The sequence below is a fragment of the Phocoena sinus genome, chromosome 16, assembly GCF_008692025.1.
Source record: "Phocoena sinus isolate mPhoSin1 chromosome 16, mPhoSin1.pri, whole genome shotgun sequence".
Lineage (NCBI taxonomy): Eukaryota > Metazoa > Chordata > Mammalia > Artiodactyla > Phocoenidae > Phocoena > Phocoena sinus.
The window spans coordinates 21647212-21674374 of record NC_045778.1 but is presented as its reverse complement, the minus strand read 5'-3'; the positions used below and the strand labels follow the sequence as shown (position 1 = coordinate 21674374).

Here is a 27163-nt window from a genome sequence, read left to right as displayed (position 1 = left end):
TCAATTCACAGCCCAGAATGAACCCAAACCTTCAGGTTCATTTATAAAACACTTCCTGTATACCAAGTCCTGTGCTATATGGCATCTCATCACATTTAACCTCCCAAACAACGCTAAGTAGGTGTTATTGTCCATCTTTTTCAGATGTGGAGACCAAGCCATAGAGAAGGTAAGATTACTGAACTAACTGGTAGTGATGAGAGAAGCTAAACCAAGATCTATCCAACTCCAAAGACTATGTCCTTAAGCTCCTTTTAGCTATATCTCTAACCAAGGCTTAAAATCTTTATTGGACAAGTAAAGGCCACTATGCATCAGACTGGCCTTTGGACACGGGAAGACCACTCACTCTATGTAAAATAGCCCACCAACCACTACCACTCTCTTCCCTTATTCTACTTCTTTCTAGCATTTATCTCTGAAATCACATCTATTAATTTCACATTCATTTGCGCTTCTACTATATTCCAGGCACCATAGATATGGCAGTGAATTACACAGACAACAATATTTGCCCTCACAGAGCTGACATTATTTATTTAACTTATTCCTGTCAGTCACCATACTAAAATATAATCTCCACAAGGGCAGGAACATTATCTGTCTCACTTACTGCGTATTTCCAGCACCTAGAACAGCCTCTGGTACATGGGTACAACAGACAGCAACCTCTGTCAAAGAATTCTACCTGTGACATCCTCAGCAAAGGTATAGGAAACTGGTCAAAACAATTCACCAAACTGATTTTATTCCCACGCAGAGTTCCTTATAGTGCATTGTCTTAGTGCTATACTACAAATGGCCATTAAATAAATCTTTAAATAAATCCTCTAAGACACAAAACAAACAGCAGTTTAGTTATCCTTAACAGTTAATTTTCCTTAGCAAAAAAAAGACCAGTAAAAGATAGCCACAGTACCATAGCAGGCAGTAAATGCATATGAGGAAAACAAGGATTTTAAAATAGATTTTTATTTGCAAAAATAAAAATAAAACTAATCTGAATCGGGTTCCTTCTTCTTTCTTCTTGTCCCTTTTAAGGAAGTCCCAGATTCTGTTCTTCCTTTGCCATGCTCAGTTTGTTGTGTCATCCACTCTTTTTCTAGTTGTTTCAGCATGTCTGCAGTGAGGAGTCCTTGCTGCACCAATCTGGAAGCAAGGGATTTCTCTCCTGCACCAGAGCCAAGTGGTTCAGCAGCTTTACTCCCTAAAGCTTTGGTGCCGTGATTCCTTCTAGTTCGGCTCTTTACTGTTCCTGACAAACGGCACTGGCTTTCTGCTGATGAGTTCTGCAAATTCAGCAGTTTATGTGCCTCTGAAATTTTAATCAGTTTGGTGATGTTATGTACACCATCTTGGATAATGCCATCTAATTGTTTCTGGAGATCTCGAACAAGGCTGGCATCTGGAAACATATCTATAAACCGGTAGCTGGAAAAAAAGACATATTACATTATAGGAACAGCTCTTACCGCAGTCACTGGACTAATCTCAATGAAGTAACTACATCTTGACACTGACTCATTCCAAATATTCCCCTTTTGCAAAACTGTGTCCAGTGCCTTTGCTCAACCTTTATTTCGGCCAACACACCTAAGGAAGATGTTGTTATGAGAGTCGGTCCTTGCTCATATCTTAAATGATTACAATATGCTCCCCTAGTGGGACATGCCCCTCCTTTGATAATCACTGATCTACAGCAGTACCTCTCAAATCACAATGTATACATGAGTCACCTCAGGATCCTGTTACAATGCAGAATTTGATTAAGCCTTGGGTGGGTCTGATATTCTCTATTTTCAACAAGCTCCCAGTTGATAACAATGCTTTTGGTCCAAGGATCATCATTTGCGTCACAAGGATCTAGGGGACTTTCTCACCTACCTATCTTAACTAGAATCGTAAGAACTCCTTAAGTCATTTTTGGAATAGGTATAAACCAGGCTCAACTGCCTTAATGGACAATAAACATAAAATAGAGCACCCTGCAAATATGTCCCTAATTTGAAAGTGCAAAAGACCATCATAAAACCTTTGATTCACCCTATTACTTAAAAAGTGAGAGTGCATACAGGAAAAAATTGGTACCTTAGCCACAGGTAAAGATCCAAGACATCATGGACAGCTTCAAGATCCATGAGGTCTTTAATATTCTTAGGTGGAAGTAATGGCCATTTAATATATCGTCGTAACCATGAGAAGGTCAGGGGCTCATTCCTGCTATACTGCCTGGCAAACTGAGAGAAACAGAAGAAACGAATTTGGTAAAACAATCAGAATTCACTTCAGTCTGTGACCAGAAAAAACAAAACAAAACAGCACAACAAAATGTTAACTGTGGCTATATCTCAATAGGCAGGATGGTTTCTCTCCTTCTTTATACTTTTCTGTATTTTAGAGAACATTTAATATCTTATAAAGGTACTTTTAAAAAAAAAGACATGATTTCCTTCTTTTTTCCAAAACCAGGGCAACAATATATACATGAACTAGCTTTCCAGGGAGTGTCTATTAACTTTTATGAACAATTAATGTTCTAAGTTCTAGGCAGACAGTACCCGAAGACTCTCATTCCTTCATGCAACAGTCCTATAGCTTCAAATGTGAGCTTGTATTTTTTAATATCCTCACTTATTATAAAGAAACTCTTTGAGGTGGCTTCGTGCAAGGTTGGTCATGAGTCAATCAAACTAGTAAAGAGACTACCTCTTTACTAGTTATATAGTTTTGGCCAAGTCACCACTGTGCTTCAGCTTCCTCATTACCATAAGACCATCATACCTCCTTCTTGAACCACACGACACTCTTGGAGAATATGCCGCCTCCCAGACAATGCTAGGCATTATTATGCATCACAATATACTATAGGAGACAGAAATAAAACCATGCAAGAACTATCAAGCAGAAGTTTAGAATCTTTAGCTTCAAAAAAAAAAAAAATCTTTAGCTTCAAGGATAAGGTGATTTCAAATGATTCATTTCCTAATTAGGGAAAATTATCTCTAAATACTTAACCTAAGCAAGGTCAGTACTTTAGAGAGGCAGGGCAGTTTTCAAATAATTGTGGTTAAATAATGTCACAATTTTATTAATTTTAGTCTGGTGCATTCTTCTAGGTTTAATAAATGCCAAGTAGGACAGCCATGAAGAATGTAAATGTGACCACACTAACTTACTAATAAGCAGGACATGCCAAAAAGTTTTCTTATAAAGGCAGTGGCTTTAATATTTTTGGCCACAAACAACTAATGGAAGCCCATATGTAAAACAGCTAAGCACGGAGCTGCTCAGAGATGGGGAGGGAGAGAGGCCCATGCAGGAGCCATGGAACACAGTTTCAAAACAACTTCCTAAGGGGCATCAGAGACCATCAGTGGGATTGAGCTCCTTTATACTTCAGTAATAATGGAGATTAAGAAAAAAGAAATATCTCTAGATTTCACATTTTAATCTGTAAACACAACACATAACAACTATTGACCTGTACTGCTCCAGACTCCTTACTCCTTAGTAATACGCTTCCGCTTTATTAGGGTAGCTGCTTGAAGGATGGTGTAAATGGGGTAAGGGCCATGGGCTCCAGCTCCATCCAGGCCAGTTTTTTAAGTTTAAGACTTTGTTCCATAAACTTCAACCTTATGCTAGTTAGCTCTCTCACAAACGCCAGCTCTAAGAAACAGAGAGCTGGTAATAGCTGGACACAGTAAATAGCTGGACACGGAACACCTCTGAGACACATTGAGGAAAAAAGAAAAAGGCAAGCTACAGACTAATTCATTGTAACATTTATGGGAAAGCACACCCACCCAACAAAAACTAGAATTTCTACTCACACAGGTATGTAGGCAAATGTAACGGAAAAGGTCTGCAAGGATACACAATGCTGATAATAGCAGTTATGCCAGAGGACTGAGACTGAAGGTGGTAGCCCAATTTAACCTTCTCTAATGTTTTAATTTTGCTCACACAAAAAAAGTACTTATGTATTATTTATGTAATTTTAAAGTAATTTAAAACATAAGCTTATAAATAGATTTGGTAAAAACAGAGCTAGTATGCAGAAAGCTAATATCTATTAAGAAGATGGCAGTGAAACTACAACAATGAATCAGGAAAAGATTCAAAGAGGAGACCTTTGGATTTAGTGGGGTGGGCGCTCCAAGCAGAAGCAAGAGGGACAGCAAGGGCCCAGAGATGTGAGAGGACAGGGCAGGAGACTGGAAGTTCAGCTTCTACTGCCTTTGCCTAGTCCCCCTGTTTGGGTGAATCTTGTGCTCAGAAGTTAGAGATCTGTATCCCTACCCAAATGAGTTAAAAGAAAAGAGGCTGGAACCTTGGCACCAAATTCACACAAGACAGCCATCCCCGGCCCAATGCCTGATAGTTAAGAAAACGGAATACTATGGCCACTACTGACCCCAAAGCCACCTCCCTTCCAAAACATATTACCCAACACCAATAAGGAAAAAGTATATCATCAGGCAAAGACCCCTTTCCTTGAAAAAACTGTTTAATTATTTTTGTTTTAGCTTCTTCAAAAAGGCTACCATATAAGACCAAATACAAAGCAAGACTTCTCCTTCCCCAAAAAAATTATCTGTAAGAAAAAAGAGCCATTTTTAAGTTCATACACAGTAACTCATATTAAAAGGTACTCTCTTATTTCTTTATTTTGAATAACAAACTATTGCTTGGGGAAAATGCATCAACCTGAAACAACTCAAAATATCACAAAGATAAAGGCTTACCTGTAACAATGAAGAACAGACAAAAGGCTGCTTCTTGTTGATAGGGGCTGTGCAGAAAACATACCTCACTCGTAGACTTAATGGAATATGCTGGATCAACTCTGCAGAAAATTTAAAATCATCCATATTGCAGACAAAATACTGCCCATCAACTTGTGAAAAGTCTACAAAAATATCCTGGGGGGGAAAATATATTAAATTACTGGACTACCTAGACTCAAGTCTATAAATGACAATCACTTTAATCCATTAACAGACTTCCAGAAAGGCCTGCTTAATTCACTGCCTCCTCAAGCTAACAGACTTCCCCCATAGCCCTCCCGACCTGAAATACTCAGAAAATTCCTCAGGACAGAAGTCCCAAAAGATTTTGAGAGAAAGTTTCCACTTTCAAGATAAACTTCATAAACAGCAACTTCACAAAAACAGACTATCCATTCATGTCCACAAGGTTAACCAGTAATTGTCTGACATACTGACCTTTTTAGAAAAGCGATATAAGAGTTTCTACTTACAATGAGATTAGAAAGCGTTGTGTCAGGGAGATGGTAGGCAAACATTTCAATCTGTTCAGCAGTTGGATGAAGACCAGCTGCCTTTAGTAAAGAAGAAACAACCATAAGCTTATTATTTTTTTTAAGGATAAGTTTTCTTAAGTTATTTCAAGATAAGTCCTATATTCAGGTTAAGCTATTGCCAAATGAGTTAAGGGACAAGAATTTAAGTAAAACAGAGAAAAGCAACATACTTTGCCATTTATTACCAACTGGGAAAGCTGACGAGATGATTTAGTAAAACTAATCAAGTATACCCATCGAGTAATTAATCTTTTGCTTATATTTTAGTTATATTTCTAAAATCTATGATGATCTGATAGAGTACCACAAATAGTTTCCAGGGTCCCAATTCTCTCCACTGAACAAAAACGAAAAAGGAAAACCCAATCACTTTAACCAGGGCAATAAAACAGACATACATACATAAAGAGAAAATGTCAGCTATTGGAGGTCAGCTATCTCTTTACCTGTATATTTACACAATGTTAAGAATTGCCCACAATAAGTATAAGCAAGAAAATAAGAGAGAAAAGGAATGGGAAAAAGAAAGAGGAAAGGAGGAGAGAGAGATGAGTCATGGGAGGCAGGCAGACGATGAACACAAGAAAGGAGCTACACAGGAGGGAGATGGGGGAGATCCGTTATCAGCTGCACTCTTAACAAAAGCTACAGAAATGATTTCAACCACAGCTTTCCTCCCAGAACTTTTCCTTGCATTCTCTCATTTATATACCCTTTTACCTGGGTTCACTAAAATCAGATGAGCCTTAATTAGTGAATTTTCCAGGCAAACTTTAATTTGTAAGTTTGTTTAAAACATGTACACTTCTGCCTCATTAACTACACTAACCAAAATTTAACCCTGTCCTTACTGGTTCGAAGTTGTATAGCTTAATGCTATTTTTGCCCCCCACACAAAAGTTTCTTCTACTTCCGAGCTTCTCACAATTTTCAGTCTGCTGATATAGTTGTGTGCCCACCTGAAGCAACCGTGCCCCATCCCCACCCACTGCTAGATTATAGGAAGAACTAAAGGAAAATCAGGTTTACTAAACTTGTTATATTATGGCTACATTTGTAAAATCTGAATCTTTCACTTGCATACATACATACATACATACATACATACTCTAACAAAGGGGTCTCTATTAGGCCTCTCAAAAGCAATAAAGCAGGGTTTTCTCTTCTTTATTTTTTTATTTATTTACTTATTTTATTTTTGGCTGTGTTGGTTCTTCGTTGCTGTGCACAAGCTTTCTCTAGTTGCAGTGAGCGGGGGCTGCTCTTTGCTGTGGTGCATGGGCTTCTCATTGTGGTGGCTTCTCTTGCTGCGGAGCACGGGCTCTAGGCACGTAGGCTTCGGTAGTTGCGGCACGCAGGCTCAGTAGTTGTGGCTCACGGGCTCTAGAGCGCAGGCTCAGTAGTTGTGGTGCACGGGCTTAGTTGCTCCGCGGCATGTGGGATCTTCCCGGACCAGGGCTCGAGCTCGTGTTCCCTGCATTGGCAGGTGGATTCTTAACCACTGCACCACCGGGGAAGTCCAAAGCAGGGTTTTCTTGACATGATTTTCATGGCACAAAATTTTCTTTTGCTTATTTGTTTCCAGGTGTCTGAGGCAAAAGTCTGGAAAGTAAGTGAAGGAAGGAATGACTGTCCTCCACAGAGAAGTAGCAATTACTATGTTACACCTTACCTTTATAGGATCCACAGGCCTATTCAAAATTTCCTTTAATAAACTGAGGTCTTCTCGATTCATTGTTGTAACCTCTCCTTCTTTAAATTTTGAACTGAATCTACCAGCTCTGCCAGCAATCTGCAAGGCTTGAGAGGTGGTGATTGGTTCTATTTCTTTCTCTCCCTTTTCATTGATACTGGGCTTCATAAGGGAGTAAAAAATAATTCTTCTTATGCTCCTGAAACAGAAATACAACTGATCTCACAGACTGCTGTCTGAAAAACCGTCCATCATTTGATTCATTACAGAAATGCTCACTCTAATTCTAGTTTAGGCCTACTTGCAATATTGCCCACTATTTACAAAGTAAGGTAAAAGGGTTTGTTGGTAATTCTTTTTCTTCCCTTTAAATAGCATTTTTTAACAACTGTGTACATTTACTAAAAATCATCATCAAATTATACATTTAAAATGCGTGAACCGTATAATATGTAAATTATACCTCAGTAAGGCTCTAGAAAATAACTTTTTTACAAATTAACCCCTAAAAACAGTGGCTGGCCCTGCATGCCCAACAGGCACACACCCTTGTTGACTGAGACATTGAAAATCAAGTGAGCTAATGTAATAGGTTAGCAGTGGTAGGAAGCAGCACTCAAAAGTCCAAGTGTTATGTGATATTTTCATTTTATTCCCTCAACAGGTATGAGCAAGATAAATCTCAGATCTATACTATAATATCCATTCTCCTAAATCAAAGTGTTTGGTCATTCTAATGCCAATTATAAGTTTTTTTAATTTCCATCTAACCCACTGAATATCCATGATTATTAAAAACAGATTACTTACAAATTAAGTCCCATGCCAACTGCATCTGTAGCAACCAGGATTTTGCATGGATCACCAGGATCATTAAACTTTCTGGCTTGAGCAAGTTTGGTCCCTAAAACAGCAACAGTTTATGTTAAATCAGTATTCTCAATCTTTTACTACATCACACTAAACATATCTTGGGGGCTTCTCTGGTGGCGCAGGTGGTTGAGAGTCCGCCTGCCGATGCAGGGGATACGGGTTCATGCCCCGGTCCGGGAAGATCCCACATGCTGCAGGGCGGCTGGGCCCGTGAGTTGTGGCCGCTGAGCCTGTGCGTCTGGAGCCTGTGCTCCACAACGGGAGAGGCCGCAGCGGTGAGAGGCCCACGTACAACCAACCAACTAACTAACTAACTAAATCTTGGAAACCCTTACCTCCTACTCTCCATTTTTATGGATAAAACTCTTATTATTTCAAATTTATTTCTCTGCATTCTCACGGAGCCAGTTATCCTTTATTTCCATTCCTTTAAGTATATCCACAAAGAGCAACAAAATCCTCTTATCATTTCTGAGGACACTCATCAATAGACTTTTGGTAATATTTTAAGAATATTACCAAGTTCATATTTTAATGACATTTCTGTAAGAAAGTCATCAGCTCAACATTTAAAAATACAGTCTAATAATATCAAGTAACAAGAGCTATAAATAATTAAAACACTTCTATCACCACAAAGATGACTAGAGAAATATTTATTTTATATGACCTATAATAAATTACACACCAAGCAACTTAATTCATATCTTTTACTGTGTTTTCTAGACATATCTCAACATAAATGGCAAAAACAAGAGATTTCATATCTTGTCATGATGAAAGCCAATAATTACCAGGTGGGAGACTGCCATATATAACAGCTGATTCCAATCCCCGAATTTCAATCTGTCGACTCACAGAATAAATATCATTCTTGCTAAAACAGACAATGCAGTCCCCAGGCCGAAGGTTGTCTAAAGATTCTAATGCGTGATCCAGCACAAAAATGGGGGTAAGCCTCTTATAGGTTCGAACCTACAATAAACGATATGATATTGTAAAATAACATACCTAACTCAGCTTCTTCTAATATTGTGAAAAGCTCACAATCAAGCGTAGCTAGAAACTGATAAGTTCCAACTTTTTCAAGAGAAAATACAGAAAAACATTTATTTTGATATTATAAATATTACCATCCATTCTCACTGGTATTTCTAAATTAACAAAATGTTACAGAGGATTTCATAAATTTTCAAAGCACTTTCATATATATTTGATTTTTATGGCAATGTGGTAATTTCAGAAAGGTTATTAAATATTATTTCCCTTTTATGAAAGAATAAAATAGAGTCTAATAAAAGATCAGGTCTGATGAGGATTTTTCCAGTTCTAGCCTTCTCCGATTTGCTTAAAAACACAAAGTGAATAACAGCAAAGCCAAGACTGGAACCCAGAATTTCTTCCACTACATTCCACTATCTCTCCCTGAAAGCTGAGCACAAAACTAAAGTAATGGACCAATTTAAAAATATTTCTTCATTTTATTACAGAAGTCTGGTAAAGAAAACAAAAAGTAGGATTAAATGGAAATGAGTGGCTTCCTACTCTAGGAATTTGAAAAAGGGTACAAACTATCTCTACCAATCAGATATATATCAAAGTCCCCAATATCTGACACCTGAGACTTTGAAAATCACAAACTTTTGCTGGAGCCTCCAACTTCCAACATTCCTGATTTATTTAATTCTAAAGAGTTCTGTTTAAACTCCAAAAGGTTTTGTCAAGAAAAGATAAGGAATCTCCTTATACTTTTGGAGACTTAGGGTGTGACAGTCACGCAGTCAGAACTTTAGTTCATGAGGCTCAACCAACTATGTATGATCTAGTCAACTACGAGGAAATGAAGCTAATCTTTCAAGTTCTGATTTTGCCACCATCTGGGGCCTATGAAGCCACTGCCTGGGTACTCTGGGCTATTTGCTATGCCACCTTGAGAACAAAGTGTATAATCTAGTACCTCCACATCTTCCCCAGTTGTGTACATAAGCTCGGTAACCAGGTCAATAGCAGCAGATTCTCCACACAAATGGATTTCTTCAGCACAGAGTCCTGTTAAATGCAAAATTGGCGTTTCTTAAAATTTTAAAGATATAAAATTAAATATGCAATACTCTACATACCAAAAATACTTTAAGTTTGCTTACCTATTGCTTTACAACTTCTCCAAGTGTTTTCATATTATCTCTATGATTCTAACCTCAAAACAAAACCTTCTAGTAGGCAAAAATTATCACCACTTTTATAAATCTTGGGGTTTTTAAATTGCTTTGGCCAAGGTTTTGAGTCTACTAGAGGATGAAGCCAGCCTGAACTAGAACCTGCATTTTGATGGTTAATACTGAACATTAGTCCTATACTTTTTTTTTTTTCAAATTAGGCTCCATGGAATCACTGAGGTGCCTCAGAGGCTGGGGGCTGGTAGGTAGAAGAAACTCCAAGCTCCTTACCCCTGAGCATATCCACTTTCATCTATTTTATATTACAGGCTTTAGTGTATACTCTTTGTTTACAGAAAGTTTACCTATGTTTTTAAATTTCAAAACACTTGCCCTACAACATGCTGATCAAAAATTCACTCCAATATCAAGCAGGAGAAACGTTCTTTCATGTCTATGGACCTCACTTCCAGGAGCCTATCCTAAAGAAGTAATAAAATGAATAAAAAGTTAACGCCTACAAAGATTTTTACTGCATCATTAATAATAGAGAAAAATGTTCGACTCTTTGGGACAAATTACAACTGGTCTCCCACATCCACAGGTTTCACATCTGCAGATTCAACCAACCACGGATTGAACATATTCAATCCGCGGTTGGTTGAATTCATGGATGCAAAAGCCATCCAACTGTAAAGGATTTGAGCATCTGCAGATTTTGTTATCTGTGCGGGTACAGGAACCAACATCCCACAAATACCAAAGGATGACTGTGTAGTACAGTTCTTCAATGGAGAACATGCAACATTAATATGTGGTATGAAAAAAAAGTCTATGAAACAACTGAAAAAAAAAGCAAGATAAAAATTATATATTCACAAAACACCATATACGTGAGAAAAAAGACTGCCATGAAACACCAAAATGTTAATAGTGGTTGTGTAAATATGGCAAGATTTGAACACTTTAATTAAGTGATTATGCTAATTTTATGACAGAAGAAATGGACTTCCCATTATTAGAACAATACTTAGAAAATTAAAGCTCACACTTAGCTGACTTTTTTGTTTGATTTGTGTCAAGAGAGAATCTAGCTGGCTCTATTTGGCAATGTCAAGCAGATAAATGCAGATAATTCGCAGTGCAGATGTCACAAAGCACAGGTTTTATAGCAATAAGACCACCAACCTAGTAGTGCTCTGGTCCAGGCCCATCCTCTGGCTGGATCTTTAATCATTTGAATTTCATCAATCACAGCCACTTCATCTTAAAATAAAAAGTTATCATGAGCAAGACAATCTACTTCAATAGTATTATAAACAAACCACAATACCAAAATTCAAGCTTTCAATACCACCATAATCATCATCATTACTTATTAGGTGCTTCATTTCTGGCAGGCTTGTTCTAAGTGCTTTACAACTCATTTAATCCTCACAACAAACCCATTAGGTAAGTATCATTATTACTTACATTTCCTTTTTTTTTTAATCTCATCTGTTTTTTTTTTAATTAAAAATAATTGTCTTTGGCCACGCTGTGAAGCTTGCGGGATCTTAGTTCCCCAACCAGGGACTGAACCCATGCCTTCGGTAGTGAAAGTGAGGACTCCTAACCACTGGACCACCAGGGAATTCCCCTACATTTACATTTTACAAAAGAATAAACTGAGACCCAGAGAAGTTAAGTCACTGGCCCTAGTGTAAGATTTAAAACCGTGAAATTCAAACCCAGACCGTCTCTACTGCACTGCCTCCCAAACTGAACAGGTTCAGTTGTCCTATTTTCTGCAATCTCAGAGGCAGCCTGGAGAATCTGCCTAATAAGAACACATCCACACAGCAACTGAAGTAGCTCCTGGGACCAAGGAGTAGATAACCCTGCAGTAAAATGAAGCACCTCAGGAATCCAGACGGGTGTCAGGAGGAGAACCAGAGAAGAATGTGTAATTCCCTGAGCTCCAGCTCTGCTTATTCTTAGGGGTTTTAAAGCTTATTATGGTAAAAAAAATAGTGGCTCATTTTATTTTCTAATGCCAAAATGCTTCCAACCATATTATTTTATTCTTTTTAAGTCATATAAATTATATTTTAGTTTGCTTCCCAAAATACCAAGGAGTTGCAAGGAGCATATTTTAAAAAAAGGAAAAATTTAATGTGCCCACAATGACATTTAGCAAACAAAAGAAAGCTAATTTTATACTGAAAAACCATCAGATTAAAAATTACTAGCATATCTGAGCGTATACAAACAAGATTAGAAAAGAGGGCACAGAAGAAGGAATTTTCATTTATATGTGCTATTTTAATTTTTACAATGTATTACTTTTAGAATAAATGGATTTTTTTGAAAACTATCCATTTACTCAGAAAGTTAAGATTATTAAAATGAAAAAAGCAAGCTACCAAATAGTACATAATATATAATCCCTATTTTATTTAATATACACACTCACGATGCACACATAAATGCATACACAATACAAACACAGTCTAGAAAATATACACCACAGGGTTAATACTTGTTGATTCTGGATGGGTGGAATTGGGAGATTTTTTTTTTTTCCTTCTCTTTGCATTTATTTTTATGTTTTCTATAATGAAGAAATGATTGCCTATATAATAAGGAAAAAGTTAATTTTCATTTAAAATACTTTCAAAACTACAGTACTTAAATAGAAGTTTTCTGTGGTACTATGTGTAATAGTGAAAAACTTTAAACAACCTAAATATTCTTTAATAGAGGAATGAATAATTTTAGTCATAATATGGAATACTACATAACAATTTAAATGAATAAATGTGATATATATTCATGATACATATATATGTATATAAGACTAGATCTAAAAAATATGTAAAATAAAAAGCAAATTGTGGAATAATAATGCAATATGATAATCATGTAAATGTTTTAAAACACACAATCCACAGTATTGATAGGCAATACATAAGAGTGATACCAAAAAAAAAAAAAAAGGAAAGGTATATACCAAATATTTGATAGCAACTGGATCAAAAGAGGAGAGAGGAATTGAACTGGGGAGTGACACAAAGGAAAATTCATACTTAGTGACATTTCAGTTCTTTTACGAGAAAAAGGGAAAGAAATTCAAAAGCAAACATAACAGAAAGTTTGGCATTTTTAAGTAGTGGTAAGTCCTGGGTATTTGCTGTACTATTCTTTTCTTTGTCTCAATTTAAAATTTTTTTCGCAATAAAAAACACATTCCATATGTTCATCTGAATTTTAAAATAAAAAAATACTAAACCATACAGTTTTTAAAATGGTGTATACATACAAGGAGTTGTAACACTGCACATCTCAACAGTACAAGCAACATGGGCAGCCTGTTTCCCATCTGGCTCTACCGTCACACGTTCTTCACCTGTTACCAAGTCACATGGCACACCCTAAGATGACAAAAAGAAAACTGGAATTATTTCCAGCTTGAAAACAATAGCAAAAAGAAGTTTTGGATGTTTAATAGAGTATTCTCTCCATTACGTCAAATTTATTTGTCTAATAGTTGAAACAAAATATCCCCAATCCTTTAAAAAAAACTTTAATAAGAAAATAAAAGCCACTCTTTTATATAACCTATGTAAACTTGGAAACATCTCAAATCAGCTAAATTCTCAGGTAACAAAAGCATGAGAAATTGCAGCAGTTTCACTTTTTACCTCTGTACTATTTCAATAGTTTCTGTACCATTTTAGTTTATTAAGATGAAATTGTTTCTATGTTCAAGAAGAATATTATAAATAAAATTTAAGAATATAAAGACCTCCTAATATATTTCTTTGAGAAGGACCAACATCAATGCTATGGTGTATTTGAGTTACCAACCACCCCGGTCCACTCAGGACTGAGGGGTTCCCCAGGATGAAGAACATTTGGTGCTAAATCAGGGAAAGTCCAGGCAAACTGGAACAGCTGGTCTCCACAGTGGCCTGAAACTAATGAGGAAACATCAGACATATCCAAACTGAGTGACAACTTACAACACAACTGACCTGTAGTCTTTCAAAATGTAAAGGTTTGACATGGACATATATACGCTACCAAATGTAAAAGAGATAGCTAGTGGGAAGCAGCCGCATAGCACAGGGAGATCAGCTCCGTGCTTTGTGACCACCTAGAGGGGTGGGTTAGGGAGGGTGGGAGGGAGATGCAAGAGGGAGGAGATATGGGGATATATGTATATGTATAGCTGACTCACTTTGTTATACAGCAGAAACTAACACACCATTGTAAAGCAAGTATACTCCAATAAAGATGTAAAAAAAAAAATGTAAAGGTTATGAAAGACAGAAAGACTGAGGAACTGTACTAGAGACATGACAATAAAACACAGCGGGAGACCCTGAACAGAATGCTGGGGTGGGGGGGTGGGTGGGATGGGGAAATGGAGTGGTGGCAGTGTTTATAGGACAATTGGCAAAATATGAAAATGGACTGTTAATTAAATAATGGTATTCTATCGATATTAAATGTCCTACTTTAGATGAATATCCTGAGGTTATGTAAAAGAAAGTCTTTGTTCTGTGGAAATACTTTAACTATTTATGAATAAGGAGGCATTATGTATGCAAATTACACAAATTATTCAGAACATAATAAAAGAGAACGCAAATCACCTACCAAGACGGGTTAATCTTTCATTATAAAGTCATAATAAAACAATGAACTAAAATGTGGCCCCTTTACTGCAACGATGCCTCAGACCACAGGGCATTCGGTCCTTTTCTCAGTCTTTATCGTTAGTTCTAGTTGACAGCATCAAAGGTCTAATCTTAAAAAAAGGTAAATGGAATACAACAGAGTAGGTGGGTAACTCTGAGGAGACAAAGAAGGGGTTCAGAGGGCGTTTCATCTATATCAATATTTTCTTTTTCTTTTTTTTGGCTGTGCCGCGTGGCTTACAGGATCTTAGTTCCCCCACCAGGGATTGAACCCGGGCCCTCCGCAGTGAAAGCACCAAGTCCTAACCACTGGACCTCCAGGGAATTCCCCAATAATACTTTATTTCTTGAATCTGATGGGAGTTGGGTAGTGGACTCAGGTTATCTGAATGTTATTCCCTGCATTTCTCTGTATATGTGAAATATTCTGTAATATTGTATTTCACTCATTCTAATACACACGTTTTTTCACATTTTAGTATCTCTGAAACCAGGATACCTCTTAACAATGGATGGCATGTCAGAATTCAGTCGGCAGCATCATCTTCTTTCTCAGTTTTACATAAAATAACAGTACATCTTACACTTGATGGCTTGTTAGATGCAATGCAATACGGCACTTTTTGTTAACAGTAAATTACTACATACGCCCTCCCCCTCTACCCCTTTAACTCCACTCTCCCCCAAATTAACAAGAAAAAGAGAGAATATTTGGTAATATACTAACAGCAGCATTACTCTTTTCGAAGATCTCATGTGCCAGTAATTTTAAAGGACCGCAATATACTCCAGATTTTGCTGACAAGTATTTCTGGATTGCATGATAAGTCTTTCCACTGTTCGTGGGACCTGAATGGAATATTATCTTCCGCTGTAAGACTCTGGCTTCTGGGTACCTAAAACATGAGTAGGTAAACAGCTTAATTCCATTAACCTCAAAATCCTGGCAAAGGTATTACATGAAAAAAATTCCAAGGAAACATCCTCTTAACATTCATAAGATAGCATCTTTGAAAAATTAAATGATGAGCTTCACATCCACACTAAAATGACTGCTTTCCAAGAATAGCATTTACTAACTAGAGGACAGAAAAATCCAAATGCAAATTAATTTATTGGATATTCTTGCCACTGTACAAATCCCCTTCCCCAAGAGTTACCTAAAATAAGTTTAAACTGCTAACAGCTCCAGAGATTTGTCCACATTATTTCCACAGCTCTACATATGCCCTATAAATAAATATTCCTAGGCTTCTGAATTTCAGCATACACAATAAAGTGACTGAGTCTTCTGCTTCTGGCCATGAGCACTTGCCCTCTCACCATAAACAAGTACAAAACTGGACAAAATATATACAGCAGCTGCCTGGGGACATGGACAGGAGGCAGTGCAGGACTACAAGCCCCAAAAGAAAGGAACACCTGAGATGAGCCCTGCTGTACCCCAGCAGGGCATAGGGAGGTGGAACCCAAGCAAGGTAAAGTAGTCCCACTGAGCTGAGCAGTAGAGATCAAGTTCAAAGCTGCTGATGCAGCTGGAATTGGAAAGCCAGAGTGTGAAAGAGAAAAAAGGGTGCAATAGAGGGGGAGCCTTGAAGTCTGTGTGGGAGTTCCTTGGGTCCTTGGCCAAGGGCTGGGCTGAGCATGTGCAGGGCCTAACAGAGGACTGCTTGCTAAGAGTTTGAGTGGGAAGTCTCAAAGAGTGGCAAAGTGCTAGGAGATGCTGGAGTTCCAGCCACAGTGGTGGTGGGGAGAGCTCATTAATAGCGTATTCAGCTGAGACACCAGGAAGGCCACACCTGAATTGTAAGGATGACACCCTAAAGGGCTACTCTAGATCTGCCCTAATAAAACCTTAAACCAAACTTGATTAGGATTCAAGGGGAGACACCAGTTAACTGCCTGCCCAAACTGCCCACTTTTCTAGAGAAAACAAAACAATCTAGACGACTTATGATTTATCATCCAGCATACAATAAAAGTATATAATGATCACTAATTTTCCAAGATTAGAAACTGAAAATTTCAAATCTACAAATAAAGAAACTAACCAGTTAGGTGGTATTCTTAGGTCACTGATTTTACGTAGATCATCCTTACATTCCAACACAGGAAATATCTGTTTTGCATGTCTCAAGAAAAATGGAAATAAATCATCCACGTGAGCTGGAAAATAAAACACTGCATTAATATGTGCAATCCAAATGTTATCCATAACTGCACTGAATGAGAACTTTACTCTTAGTGAGCTAAATTAAGGGGGCATTGCCAGAATAAAAAGAAAAACCCTAAAACAAGGAACTCTATCCTTTCCTGAGGTCCTGCTTTGTCTTACATTTTCCTCCTTATTTCACTTATATTTTCCAGGAAAACAGAAAATTGGCTTTCAACAACCACGTTCCACTTCTTCTATGCAAACAGGTAAAGATCAGCATTGATGAAAGTTAAGTTAAAAACAAAGAACCTGGGGGAATTCCCTGGCAGTCCAGTGGTTAGGACTCGGCACCTCATCACAAGGGGGCCCCGGGTTCAATCCCTGGTTGGGGAACTAGGATCCGCAAGTGGCATGGTACGGTCAAAACAAACAACAACAAAAAACAAAGGACCTGGGAATATACATTAGAGAGAAGGCCTGTGGTTACTGAAGAGAAATACAGGTGCCAAGTATTTTTTAGGCTACAGAGACCACTAAGAGACAAAACATGAAAGTGAATTGACGCCTCAGCAAGAAGTCTCCACACCTTAGTGGCTCTGATGAGGGTGGGGCTGTGTCCAATTCTGCTTTGTGTCCAGGTTCTACCTCAGTGCCTGGCCCACGGCAAAAGTCTAATAGTCAAATACTTAAAACTATAACCAAAGCCAAACTGTCCATGGGAACAAAATAATGATGTTCCTACATTTTTTTTTTTGCGGTACGCGGGCCTCTCACTGTTGTGGCCTCTCCTGTTGCAGAGCACAGGCTCCAGACGCGCAGGCTCAGTGGCCATGGCTTACGGGCCCAGCCGCTCCGCGGCATGTGGGATCTTCCCGGACCAGGACACGAACCCATGTCCCCTGCATCGGCAGGCAGACTCTCAGCCACTGCGCCACCAGGGAAGCCCAATGTTCCTACATTTTTATCTTTTATAGCAAGAGCTTTGTCCTAATATGAGGGAGAAACAAGCCAGTGGCAGAAACAGATGGAATCTGTCATGTATTAATTCTGTCTTGTGTGAGAGTTTATTTCAGTGTAGCCTATATATTACTACATAGTGAAGAGCAGATAATGACAGGTGAAGACCCCAGTCTTCCTCCAGCCTAAGACATACGGGTGATTTAATAACCAGTTCAGGGACCCACTATAAAAGCAAAAGAACCTAGAAGGCCTCCTACGAAAGCACTGAATTATTTACAGAGGATATTAACAGGGCTTATTCTAAAGCAAATAACGCCCTAACTAGAGAAATAAACATAGGAAGAAATAAAAAGTATGCTCAACAGGATTTTAAAAAGTCTCTAAACACTTGCCTGCACTGAAGCAAATATCATTCAAAATAATGTGAATGTCCACATCCAGGGAATGAGACTGCATGATATAATTTCGAAAGCTTATGAAAGCTTGGTGGAAGAGACGAGCTGTGGGAAACACAAAATCAAAATAGGTAGGACTTAGTTTTCATTTAATTTCTCATTTTAAAAAATACATATACACGTCACACCTAACTCATCAAAGTGTCTTTTTCTTTTCTTGTAGTACAGCTGGTTTGTTATGATCTGGGCTAAAACTGATATTCTAGTAGACCATGAAGGAAAGCTGAACACACAGCTCCCTTGCCGTGTGTCTGGCTCCCCAGGTGCATCCTGCCGATCTCCTGCCTACAGAGAAGCAAAAGTCAGGGACATTCTCTAGATTACAACTATGTATTAATAGGTATGTCCAGGCCACACTAGGTCCCACACAACAATGACAAAGCTGTAATCTAAGCAGTAATAAGATGTCTCTAATGGAAATCTTATTAGCCTTACCATCGAGTCCATAATCAGCACTCAGTTTCTGAATTTCTTTTCTCTTGTAAAACTTATCTAAGATCTTCTTTACTTCATCTGGAAGAAAGATATAAAAATTTAACATATGTTTAACATTTGTTTTCCAGACAGAGAAATGCCCAAAGAGCAAAAGAAACCTGAAGTCATAACACCCAAGGCAGCAGTCTACTGAGTGTTGCAAGAACTTGAAGGTTTTAGTTGATCACAAACTCTTTATAGTTTAATAGTGTCTAGAAAAAGTATAAAGTCAAACAATGCAATATTCCTGTAATACTGCAGAAGACTAAGCAAGGTGCTACAGGAGTAGCATCACCCCTAGCCTCCATAAGACCACTTTTAGATAACCATGTTCTGTTTTGTTTACTTACAACCATTCTGAACATCAAATAGTGAGCAGCTAAAGGTATCTAGAAAGATAACCAATTCTGTGAGGGCCAGATCATTATGCTTTCGTGTGAATGACTAAAGGAGCCAGGGATGATCTTTAGCTTGGAGATGATTTTAGGGAGAACAGATTATACATATTTTGTTCTAGATGGCATAACTAAAGTCAGTGGGAAGTGAAGGAAACAGATTTCAGTGTAATTTATACAAGCATTTCCTAATAATTAGAACAGGGAAAAGGGGTTGTCTCACAGAAGTGCCAGCTCATAGTCACTGAAAAGTACTCAAGCAAGGCTTAGATGACTGTATTTCAAGGGTGACAGCAGAGAAATTACTGTGCTATAGTGGAGGCTGGATTAGATACCTGCTGAAATAACATGCCACTATGAGTCCCTAATTTTACCGGTGAAAATACTTTTTTTTTTTTTAATTTTTTTTTTGCGGTACGCGGGAAAGTACTTTAATCAAGTTGAAATTGTATTAACATTGCACATGTGAAAACACTACTGCATTATTCTGTAGAGATAAACATTTTACTAATCCAGCCACACACTCTACATTTCTGGGAAGGCAGGCCAAAACTGATACAGTCTTTGCTCATGAAACACAGAAAGGCCAGGTGGCCTGTATTTTTGCCTCCCACCAGAGTACCAACTGCACTTGCATCCAACCACAACACACATACAACACTCACTGAAGAAATTAAGCCTGAATAAAGCATCTCACTATCAAAACTTTGCTTTGCAGAATGAGGGAATTTCAAAGTCGCTGGTTTAGCCATTAGGTTTGCCCACAACTAAATGTAAGATGCATACAAATATATCTACTATCACAGGCAGCTATCCTGATATTTCTGGGTTTCTGTTACTTTGTACCCAGTGGGTCCAACAGTTTCTTTACAATAGTGGAAAAATCAGTGACAAAAAAGGCACATGCAATTGCCTGGGGAAATTCTGCTGACCTATAAACTCAATACAAACTGAAGACATCACATTTATTAGAATTAATCCATTTTCTGTAACTAACACTCCAGTGTTATGCAAGAATTATGATACTTCACTCAATTTAAAATGCTTCAGAAACATGAGGTTTCTCATGCTAAGTGAAAGAAACTAGTCAGGAAGGCCCACGTATTGTATACTATTTATATGAAAGGTTCAAACAGAAAGGGAATGTGGATTAGTGGTTGCCACGGGCTGGGCAGAGGGGAGTGGGAGCTAGGGGAATGGGGAGTCACTGTTTCTGGGTATGGGATTTCTTTTGGGGTCATGAAAATGTTCTAAAATTAGATTATGGTGATAGTTTCACAACCCTGCAAATACACCATTTAATTACACACTTTAAATAGATAAACTTTATGATATGTAAATCATACTGTACAGCTATTTTAAAAAATGAATACTACCCACATACTAAAAGTGAAGTTTCTCTGTATCAATACTTTCTTTTATCTAAAATTTAAAAGATAACTGCAAAAACATTAACACAATGGAAATAGCACAGAAAAAAATTTAATCTACTACAGAAGTATATGGAAACATCGTTTTGTTTTTCATAAAAATTAAGCTTTATCTCATTGTTCTTTTTAAAAATCATTCATTCATTCATTCACTTATGGCTGCGTTGGGTCTTTAGTGTTGCGAGTGGGCTTTCTCTAGTTGTGGTGAGCGAGGGCTACTCTTCGTTGCGGTGTGCGGGCTTCTCATTGTGGTGGCTTCTCTTGTTGCAGAGCATGGGCTCTAGGTGCACAGGCTTCAGTAGTTGTGGCACACAGGCTCAGCAGTTGTAGCTCGCGGGCTCTAGAGCACAGGCTCAGTAGTCGTGGCACACAGGCTTAGCTGCTCCGCGGCATGTGGGATCTTTCCGGACCAGGGCTTGAACCGTGTCCCCTGCACTGGCAGGCAGGTTCTTAACCACTGCGCCACCAGGGAAGTCCCTGTCTCATTGTTCTTAACAGAATGACCTGATTTGGGGATCACAGTTACTTCTCATTTAAATTAACGGTGATTAAAGGAGACTCTCTAGATTTCAGCCACAGTAGAAATGACTCAGTACTACAACTTTTAACCAATTAATAGCTTTCTTCCAGCTTCCTACAATGGGAGTTTGGGATTTAATAACAGGTTCTCTTCTAAAACGTAAATGTACCTCACATGAGTCTTTACACAAAAATGATCCACTTTACTCACTCCACGTACATCTCGATGAAGAACGAAGTAGCTACTACTAATGGTTGGGACTGCTTAAACCTTATGATTTACCCATCTTGTTAAAATGTTTTAATTCGCTTGTTCCACTGTACTTATCGGTAATTAACTAGAAGCCCATTACTTAATACATCAAAGCTCTATGATCACTTGAGGGTTGGAGAAGCAGGTGGAAAGGCACAAAACTCAACCTCTTCAAAACAGAATTGGAAATGCCAAAGTCATAGTGGAAACAGGTGGGGAGAAGTGATCAGAATAGATCAGAACATCTCTAGGATCCAAAAAGGAAAGGGAGAAGCAATCCTGAAGAGACTGTACCAAAGACCACCTAGTAGTGGCATTTAGTTTCCACCCCTTTAATATTACAACTAGTATTACCACTCTTGTTGAATATGAAGAAGTACTGAAATATTGTTCTAGTAGTGGTTGAACTCATGATGAACCTTTTTTATCATAACAAAGGGAATTATAAAAAATAGTACTAGATTTACTGAAACTGTCCCTATTGCAGCAGACAGTTGCATTAGGCCAAATGCCTCCGACCCTTCTGCATCTCTCTCAGGTGATGGGTGTGAGAGATGACTATTCCCTACACCCTCAAATGTATCTGTACCTGATACACCTACATCAAATTACAATGACTTCGTTAGGCTTCTGTCCTTAAGGGTCCCCTTGTAACCAACAGCATGATTCTCATCCAGGAAGCTAGCTGTGCTCTGGGCAGAAAAGTGTTGCCTAATACCCTATGCAGAAACTGTCTCCATAATCTTGATCCCCTTAGCATTACACCGTAATTCTGTACTTCGTGAGTGATTCGCCAGAACATACCAATCCAGGTGTTTTGAAAAGCAAGCTTCCCCCAAGACTCTGACTCCAGTTCACTTTACTAATATGGAGCTGAGTGGCTTCAACCCTACGAATCCAAGTTCCAATCTGCATCTACCCATCTAGCACTACTAGCATCTATGAGGAAACTACCACAACCTGTCTCAATTAATCTGATACCTTCCCTAGGAGTCACAACTGCTAATAAAATTCACTATGAATATTATTTGTTGTTGTCACGTCCTGTAAACATACCAGTTATCAATCAAAAATCAGAAAGAGATCATGTGAGGTGCATCAATCACCCATGGTCAGCCAGGGCTCACCTAGCTTACCTCAGTGCCTGGGTGCTACCTTCCTCCTTCACTGCTCCACTTGAGACCACCCAAAACTTCCAGCTTAGTCAGCTGTCCAAGAAAGGGGAGGGCCACTCTGCCATCAAAGGTAGCTGCACTTCATTGTTAGAACTTCCAAACACTTAAAAATTCATAACAGTGCCCAAAAGATTTCAAAACACTAATCTGGTGGGACCAGCTGATCATGAGTAAAAATACATCCAAGGAATTTTACACCAGCTACTAACAGCCTAAAGAAAGAGAGGCTTAGAACCTTTATTTATACGATACCCCAAAAATAAGTATTTTGTTAAATCCTCACATCAACCTATGCTATATAGTTGGGATAGATTATTTGGGCTCCTAGGGTAATAGTTTTCCCAGTTTCCACACATCACAGATTCTACTGCAGGGTAATTCCATTTTTCAAATAGTAAATGTTTAGTACAAGTGATACTAGTTTACATTTGTTCACCCCTTTACACTTTTCAAAGTGCTTTGCCCAACTCTTTATCATGACTTTCACGATCCAGAGATGTAAGCAAAGAAAATATTACTCTCATTTTACCATTTGGGAAATGGAGAAAAGGTAAGTAAACTGTAAATCGGGCCAGCCACTTAAGTGCTGTAATGACTATCACAAATATGCACCATCTTTCTACTTGTAGTCAATCATGTTCACATGGCTAAATGTGTTACAATCAACCAGAATAAATACACATATACATATAATATATATACATATACTTATATGTATGTGTTACAATCAACCAGAAAAAAATATATATATTATATATATGTTTACATAATATATAAGTATATGTATGTGCTACTGCATGACTAGATAAGTGCCAGGGGTAAAGACTGTCTACTTCATAAGAGTTACAGGAAAGATTAAACGGGTCACATGCTTAAAACAGTACCTATCTCTAGCAAACACTGAGTATTAGCCATTGTTATTTTTAGAAAAGGAAGAAGAAGATGGAATTACAGATGTATTCTAGGCAGAGGGAGTAACATGTGTAAAAGCCCTGGGGCACAAGTGCACATTTCATCAGTTTGACTGAAACAAGGAGAGTGGCTCGCAACAACGCTTCTCCAACAGGTACCCACGCCAGATCAGGCAGGGATTGAGGACCCTTTTAAACTGGGAACAATGGAAAAACATTAAACAATGTTTTGCAAGGGAGCAATAGGATTAGATCTTGCCACTTGCTGATGCTAAGCGATTCCTTTCCCTCTGGAGCCCCGGATGACCAGGGAACCTACCACTTCCGATGTGCACACCCTTATGTTCTACCTTGTACTACAGCTGGCCATTCATATGTCCTTCCTCCCCACAAGACTGTAAGTTTCTGGAGCGGAAGAGATCTGGATGTGAGTCTGGTTCCTCTTGGCAACCGCCATACAGCCTAACACAGTGTCTGGTTTGCGTAGGTACCCAGTCAATGACAAAAACTCCTGAAAGAAATCTTCCTTTGGCTTTTCAATGCCCCACTCCCTTGTCCCTTCTTGGAGCAATAGTTCTGGGTAGCGGGGGAGGAGAAAGAGTACGCTAGAAATCAGTCGTCCACCTAACGACTCAAAAAAGGTGAATCGTCCCATCACAAGAGGGCTTAAACCATTTACAGGACAACAGTGAAAGGGAGAAGGCCACTTCTGGAGCAGCACATCAAAGGATCAATAAGACACAGTCCCAAGCCTTGAAGGGCTCACACGCCAGTAAGGGAGACAGACAGTGACAGGCACGATGACAACGCTCGAGGGAACCTCGGGTCTCCAGGGGAAGGGCGGGGGGGGGGGGGCGGGGGTAAGCTTCTTCGTGGGCCCTGAAACACCACCCGCGCCGCCCTCGCCAGCTCCTGCACTCACTCTTGTCCAGAGGGCGGGTTAGCTCGGCCCCGACATCGCCGTCCGCGCTGCGGCCCTGCGGTTTCACAGTCAGCGGCACGAACAAGGACGTGTTCGGAGCTTTGGAGCCTCCTGAGGCAGAGGAAGAGGCGCAGGCAACGGCAGGAACGCGCCCCAGAGTCCCAGGAAAGGGCCCAGTGTGGGCGCGAAGGGCAGAGCAGATGGCTGCCCGGGGGCCAGGCTGGCGCCCCGGGGGAAGCCGAGCCCACAACAGGGCACACCGGGGGAAGGACATTGAGACCGCAGACTCGAGAGGAGGCTGGCTGGAGCAGCCTGCGGACACGGCGGCGGGCAGTGACGTACAGCGCCAGCGCCTATAGCCCGCAAAGACCCAGAACAGCGGAGCTGCCCAGGAAGACGCCCGATCAATAAAGAAAAAGTAGTGCCGAAAGATTGCTCGTAAAGGGGAGGAAAAGCTTAGAAGCGAAAATCACAGAAGATAAGTGCTTGTAAGTCCTTGTTCTCTCTCCCTTTTTTATTGGAGATTGGAGCCAGTTTTCTTAAAAAAAATAATCTGGCTCCTTTGGGGATGTCATAGATGAGAGGCGGGGCCTGCGAGGTGTGTCACATGACGCAAGCTGGCCCTGCGGGTAAGTGTTCGGAAGCACGTGGGTAGTGAGGCCAAGCCTTGTGGGTGCGACTGGTGAGAGACGCCAACTCTCTAGGTTGTGGCGCCACCGTGGCTTGCGGACTCGAAGCTTTGAAGAGCATTTCCCAAAAGTTCCTTAGATTATTAACTTTCGTTTCCTGATGGAAGGCGTTAGAGAACATAACTTGATCTGCCCTTCAGGACCGTTGTTAAGGAATTTTGTTCCCCAAGTTCTTAGGTAAACCCCTTCTATGACGTGTGTAGGTACTTATACTTTAATATGAGCAGTTTGTATACATCATCCTAGCAGCTGGTATGTCACAGCCGCGTAGCAAAAATATGTACCCTGTACTCGGGGCAAAGGTTAATTTCTTTTGCATTAGTTGGATACTGTTTCATTTGAGGTTGCAACATCTTAAATTCAAGATATGCCGTTGGATTTTCCATATCTCTTATACTTAAAACATTAAGGTCTTGCAACTTGAAGGAGCACGGCATATGATTTGTACTATTGCATGTCAAATAAGATTTCAGTAACAATTTGCTATTGTGCCTTTGATTCACCGAATACTTTTTTTTTTTTTTTTTTTTGCTGTACGCGGGCTTCTCACTGTTGCGGCCCCGCCCGCTGCGGAGCACAGGCTCCGGACGCGCAGGCCCAGCGGCCTTGGCTCACGGGCCCAGCCGCTCTGCTGCATGTGGGATCTTCCCGGACCGGGGCACGAACCCGTGTCACCCTGCATCGGCAGGCGGACTCTCTACCACTGCGCCACCAGGGAAGCCCATCACCGAATACTTTTTAAACATCAGTGATTCAAGTAGACGGCCCTTTGCCCTCAAAGAGTTTTTGATCTGGTTTTGGTCATACTAACGGTTAACGTTAAGTAATGAAAATGTTTATTATTCTTAGGCTAATGAGAGTTCAAAGAACTATTCATGCCAGAACTACAGGCCAGTTGTTATGTCATCGTTTCTCACCCACATACCTCTGAACACATTGGGTGCCTATTACAACTATCAAACCACTAAAACTGTATCATAATTGTGTTTCTGGAGTAGTAGTACTCAAACTTCAGGGTGCATCAGAATCATCTGGAAAGTTTGTTAAAATTGTTGGGGCCCTACTCCTGGAGTTTCTGATTCATAGGGTCTGGGGTGGGGCCCAAGAGTACGAATTTATAACGTTTCCAGGTGATGTTGACCCTGCTGGTCTGCGGAACCACACTTTGAGAACCACTGCTCTGGGTTATAGTTCCTTCAGGGTAGGGCAATAAAATAGCACTAAGGAAATACTCAGGAAAATGCTGAATGAATGAATAAATAGAGAAATAAATGGGGGACAGGGAAAGGAAGTGGGAGAAGTAAAGATATCCTTGGCAGTGGGGAATAAACTAAGTTCTCTCTTCTTTGCCTTTGCTATTAACAAAACCTGGTTTATAAGTTTTCTCAAAAGCACATTCTAGTAGATTTCTCCCCCTCACATCTTGCCTACAGATTCTGTAATTTGACATTTCTAGAGTATTTTTCTAATGTAAGGTTATCATGATCTGGATAACAAATTGTTTATCCCTTAGAATCATGGAGTAATAGAGCAGGAAAGGGGTCTTAGAGATTATCGGTCCAGTTTCCCCAGACCTAGGGAGGAAGCAACTATCAAATGCATTTGTAGAACTTGTAGATAGTGTCCACATGGTCCTGCTCTGCTGTCTTGCTTTCTCTCCCCAGCCTGATAAGACTCCTAGAGAGCCTAATCTATTTCCTTTATTCCAATACTAAGTTGCATAACAGTTCTTATCCGTAATTTTATTACATTTAGACATTTTTTTTCTAAAGGAGGACACCTTTAATTTTATAAGCACTAGGAAAATAAGCTTCATCCATTTATTCAGATATTGAATGTATTATGTGATAAGCACAAAGTATACCAAAACAAAACAGGCTGAGCCCTCAAGAGGCTTATTAAGTCCATACAATTAAAAAGTCTTCTAGAAGTGTGGTAAACAGTTCTGGAGGTGTGCACAGCATGACTTGGAAGCACAACAAAGGGACAAGTCTTTGACTTAGAGGTGGAGATTGTGTCAGACAAGAGTGGTCCGGAGAGTCTTACAAGAATTTAAGTGAAGTGCCAGCACAAGAGCACGTCTTCTCCAAGG

At 39.4% G+C, this 27163-nt stretch overlaps 1 protein-coding gene across 3 annotated transcripts; it reads right to left on the bottom strand.

Annotated features, from left to right (window-relative positions):
• Positions 1-522: 522 nt before the first annotated feature.
• Positions 523-24714, bottom strand: SUPV3L1 (Suv3 like RNA helicase). 3 transcript variants are annotated; one of them, XR_004346295.1, is made up of 15 exons: positions 24383-24696; positions 18739-18816; positions 18241-18348; positions 16785-16899; positions 15461-15629; positions 13350-13461; positions 11237-11314; positions 9850-9941; positions 8687-8867; positions 7830-7923; positions 6999-7218; positions 5264-5344; positions 4749-4925; positions 2089-2862; positions 523-1431 (listed from the first exon to the last, which is right to left on the bottom strand). XR_004346295.1 is itself a non-coding variant. In XM_032608964.1 (15 exons), the coding sequence occupies exons 1-15, from the start codon at positions 24654-24656 to the stop codon at positions 996-998; spliced, it is 2364 nt and encodes a 787-aa protein (XP_032464855.1). In that variant the 5' UTR covers positions 24657-24714; the 3' UTR covers positions 955-995. The 3 variants fall into 3 exon arrangements, 1 of the variants encoding a protein (XP_032464855.1); XM_032608964.1 differs by having other exon boundaries at positions 955-1431; positions 2089-2237; positions 24383-24714; XR_004346296.1 differs by lacking the exon at positions 523-1431 and having other exon boundaries at positions 2101-2237; positions 2782-2862.
• Between the last annotated feature and the right edge of the window lie 2449 nt (positions 24715-27163).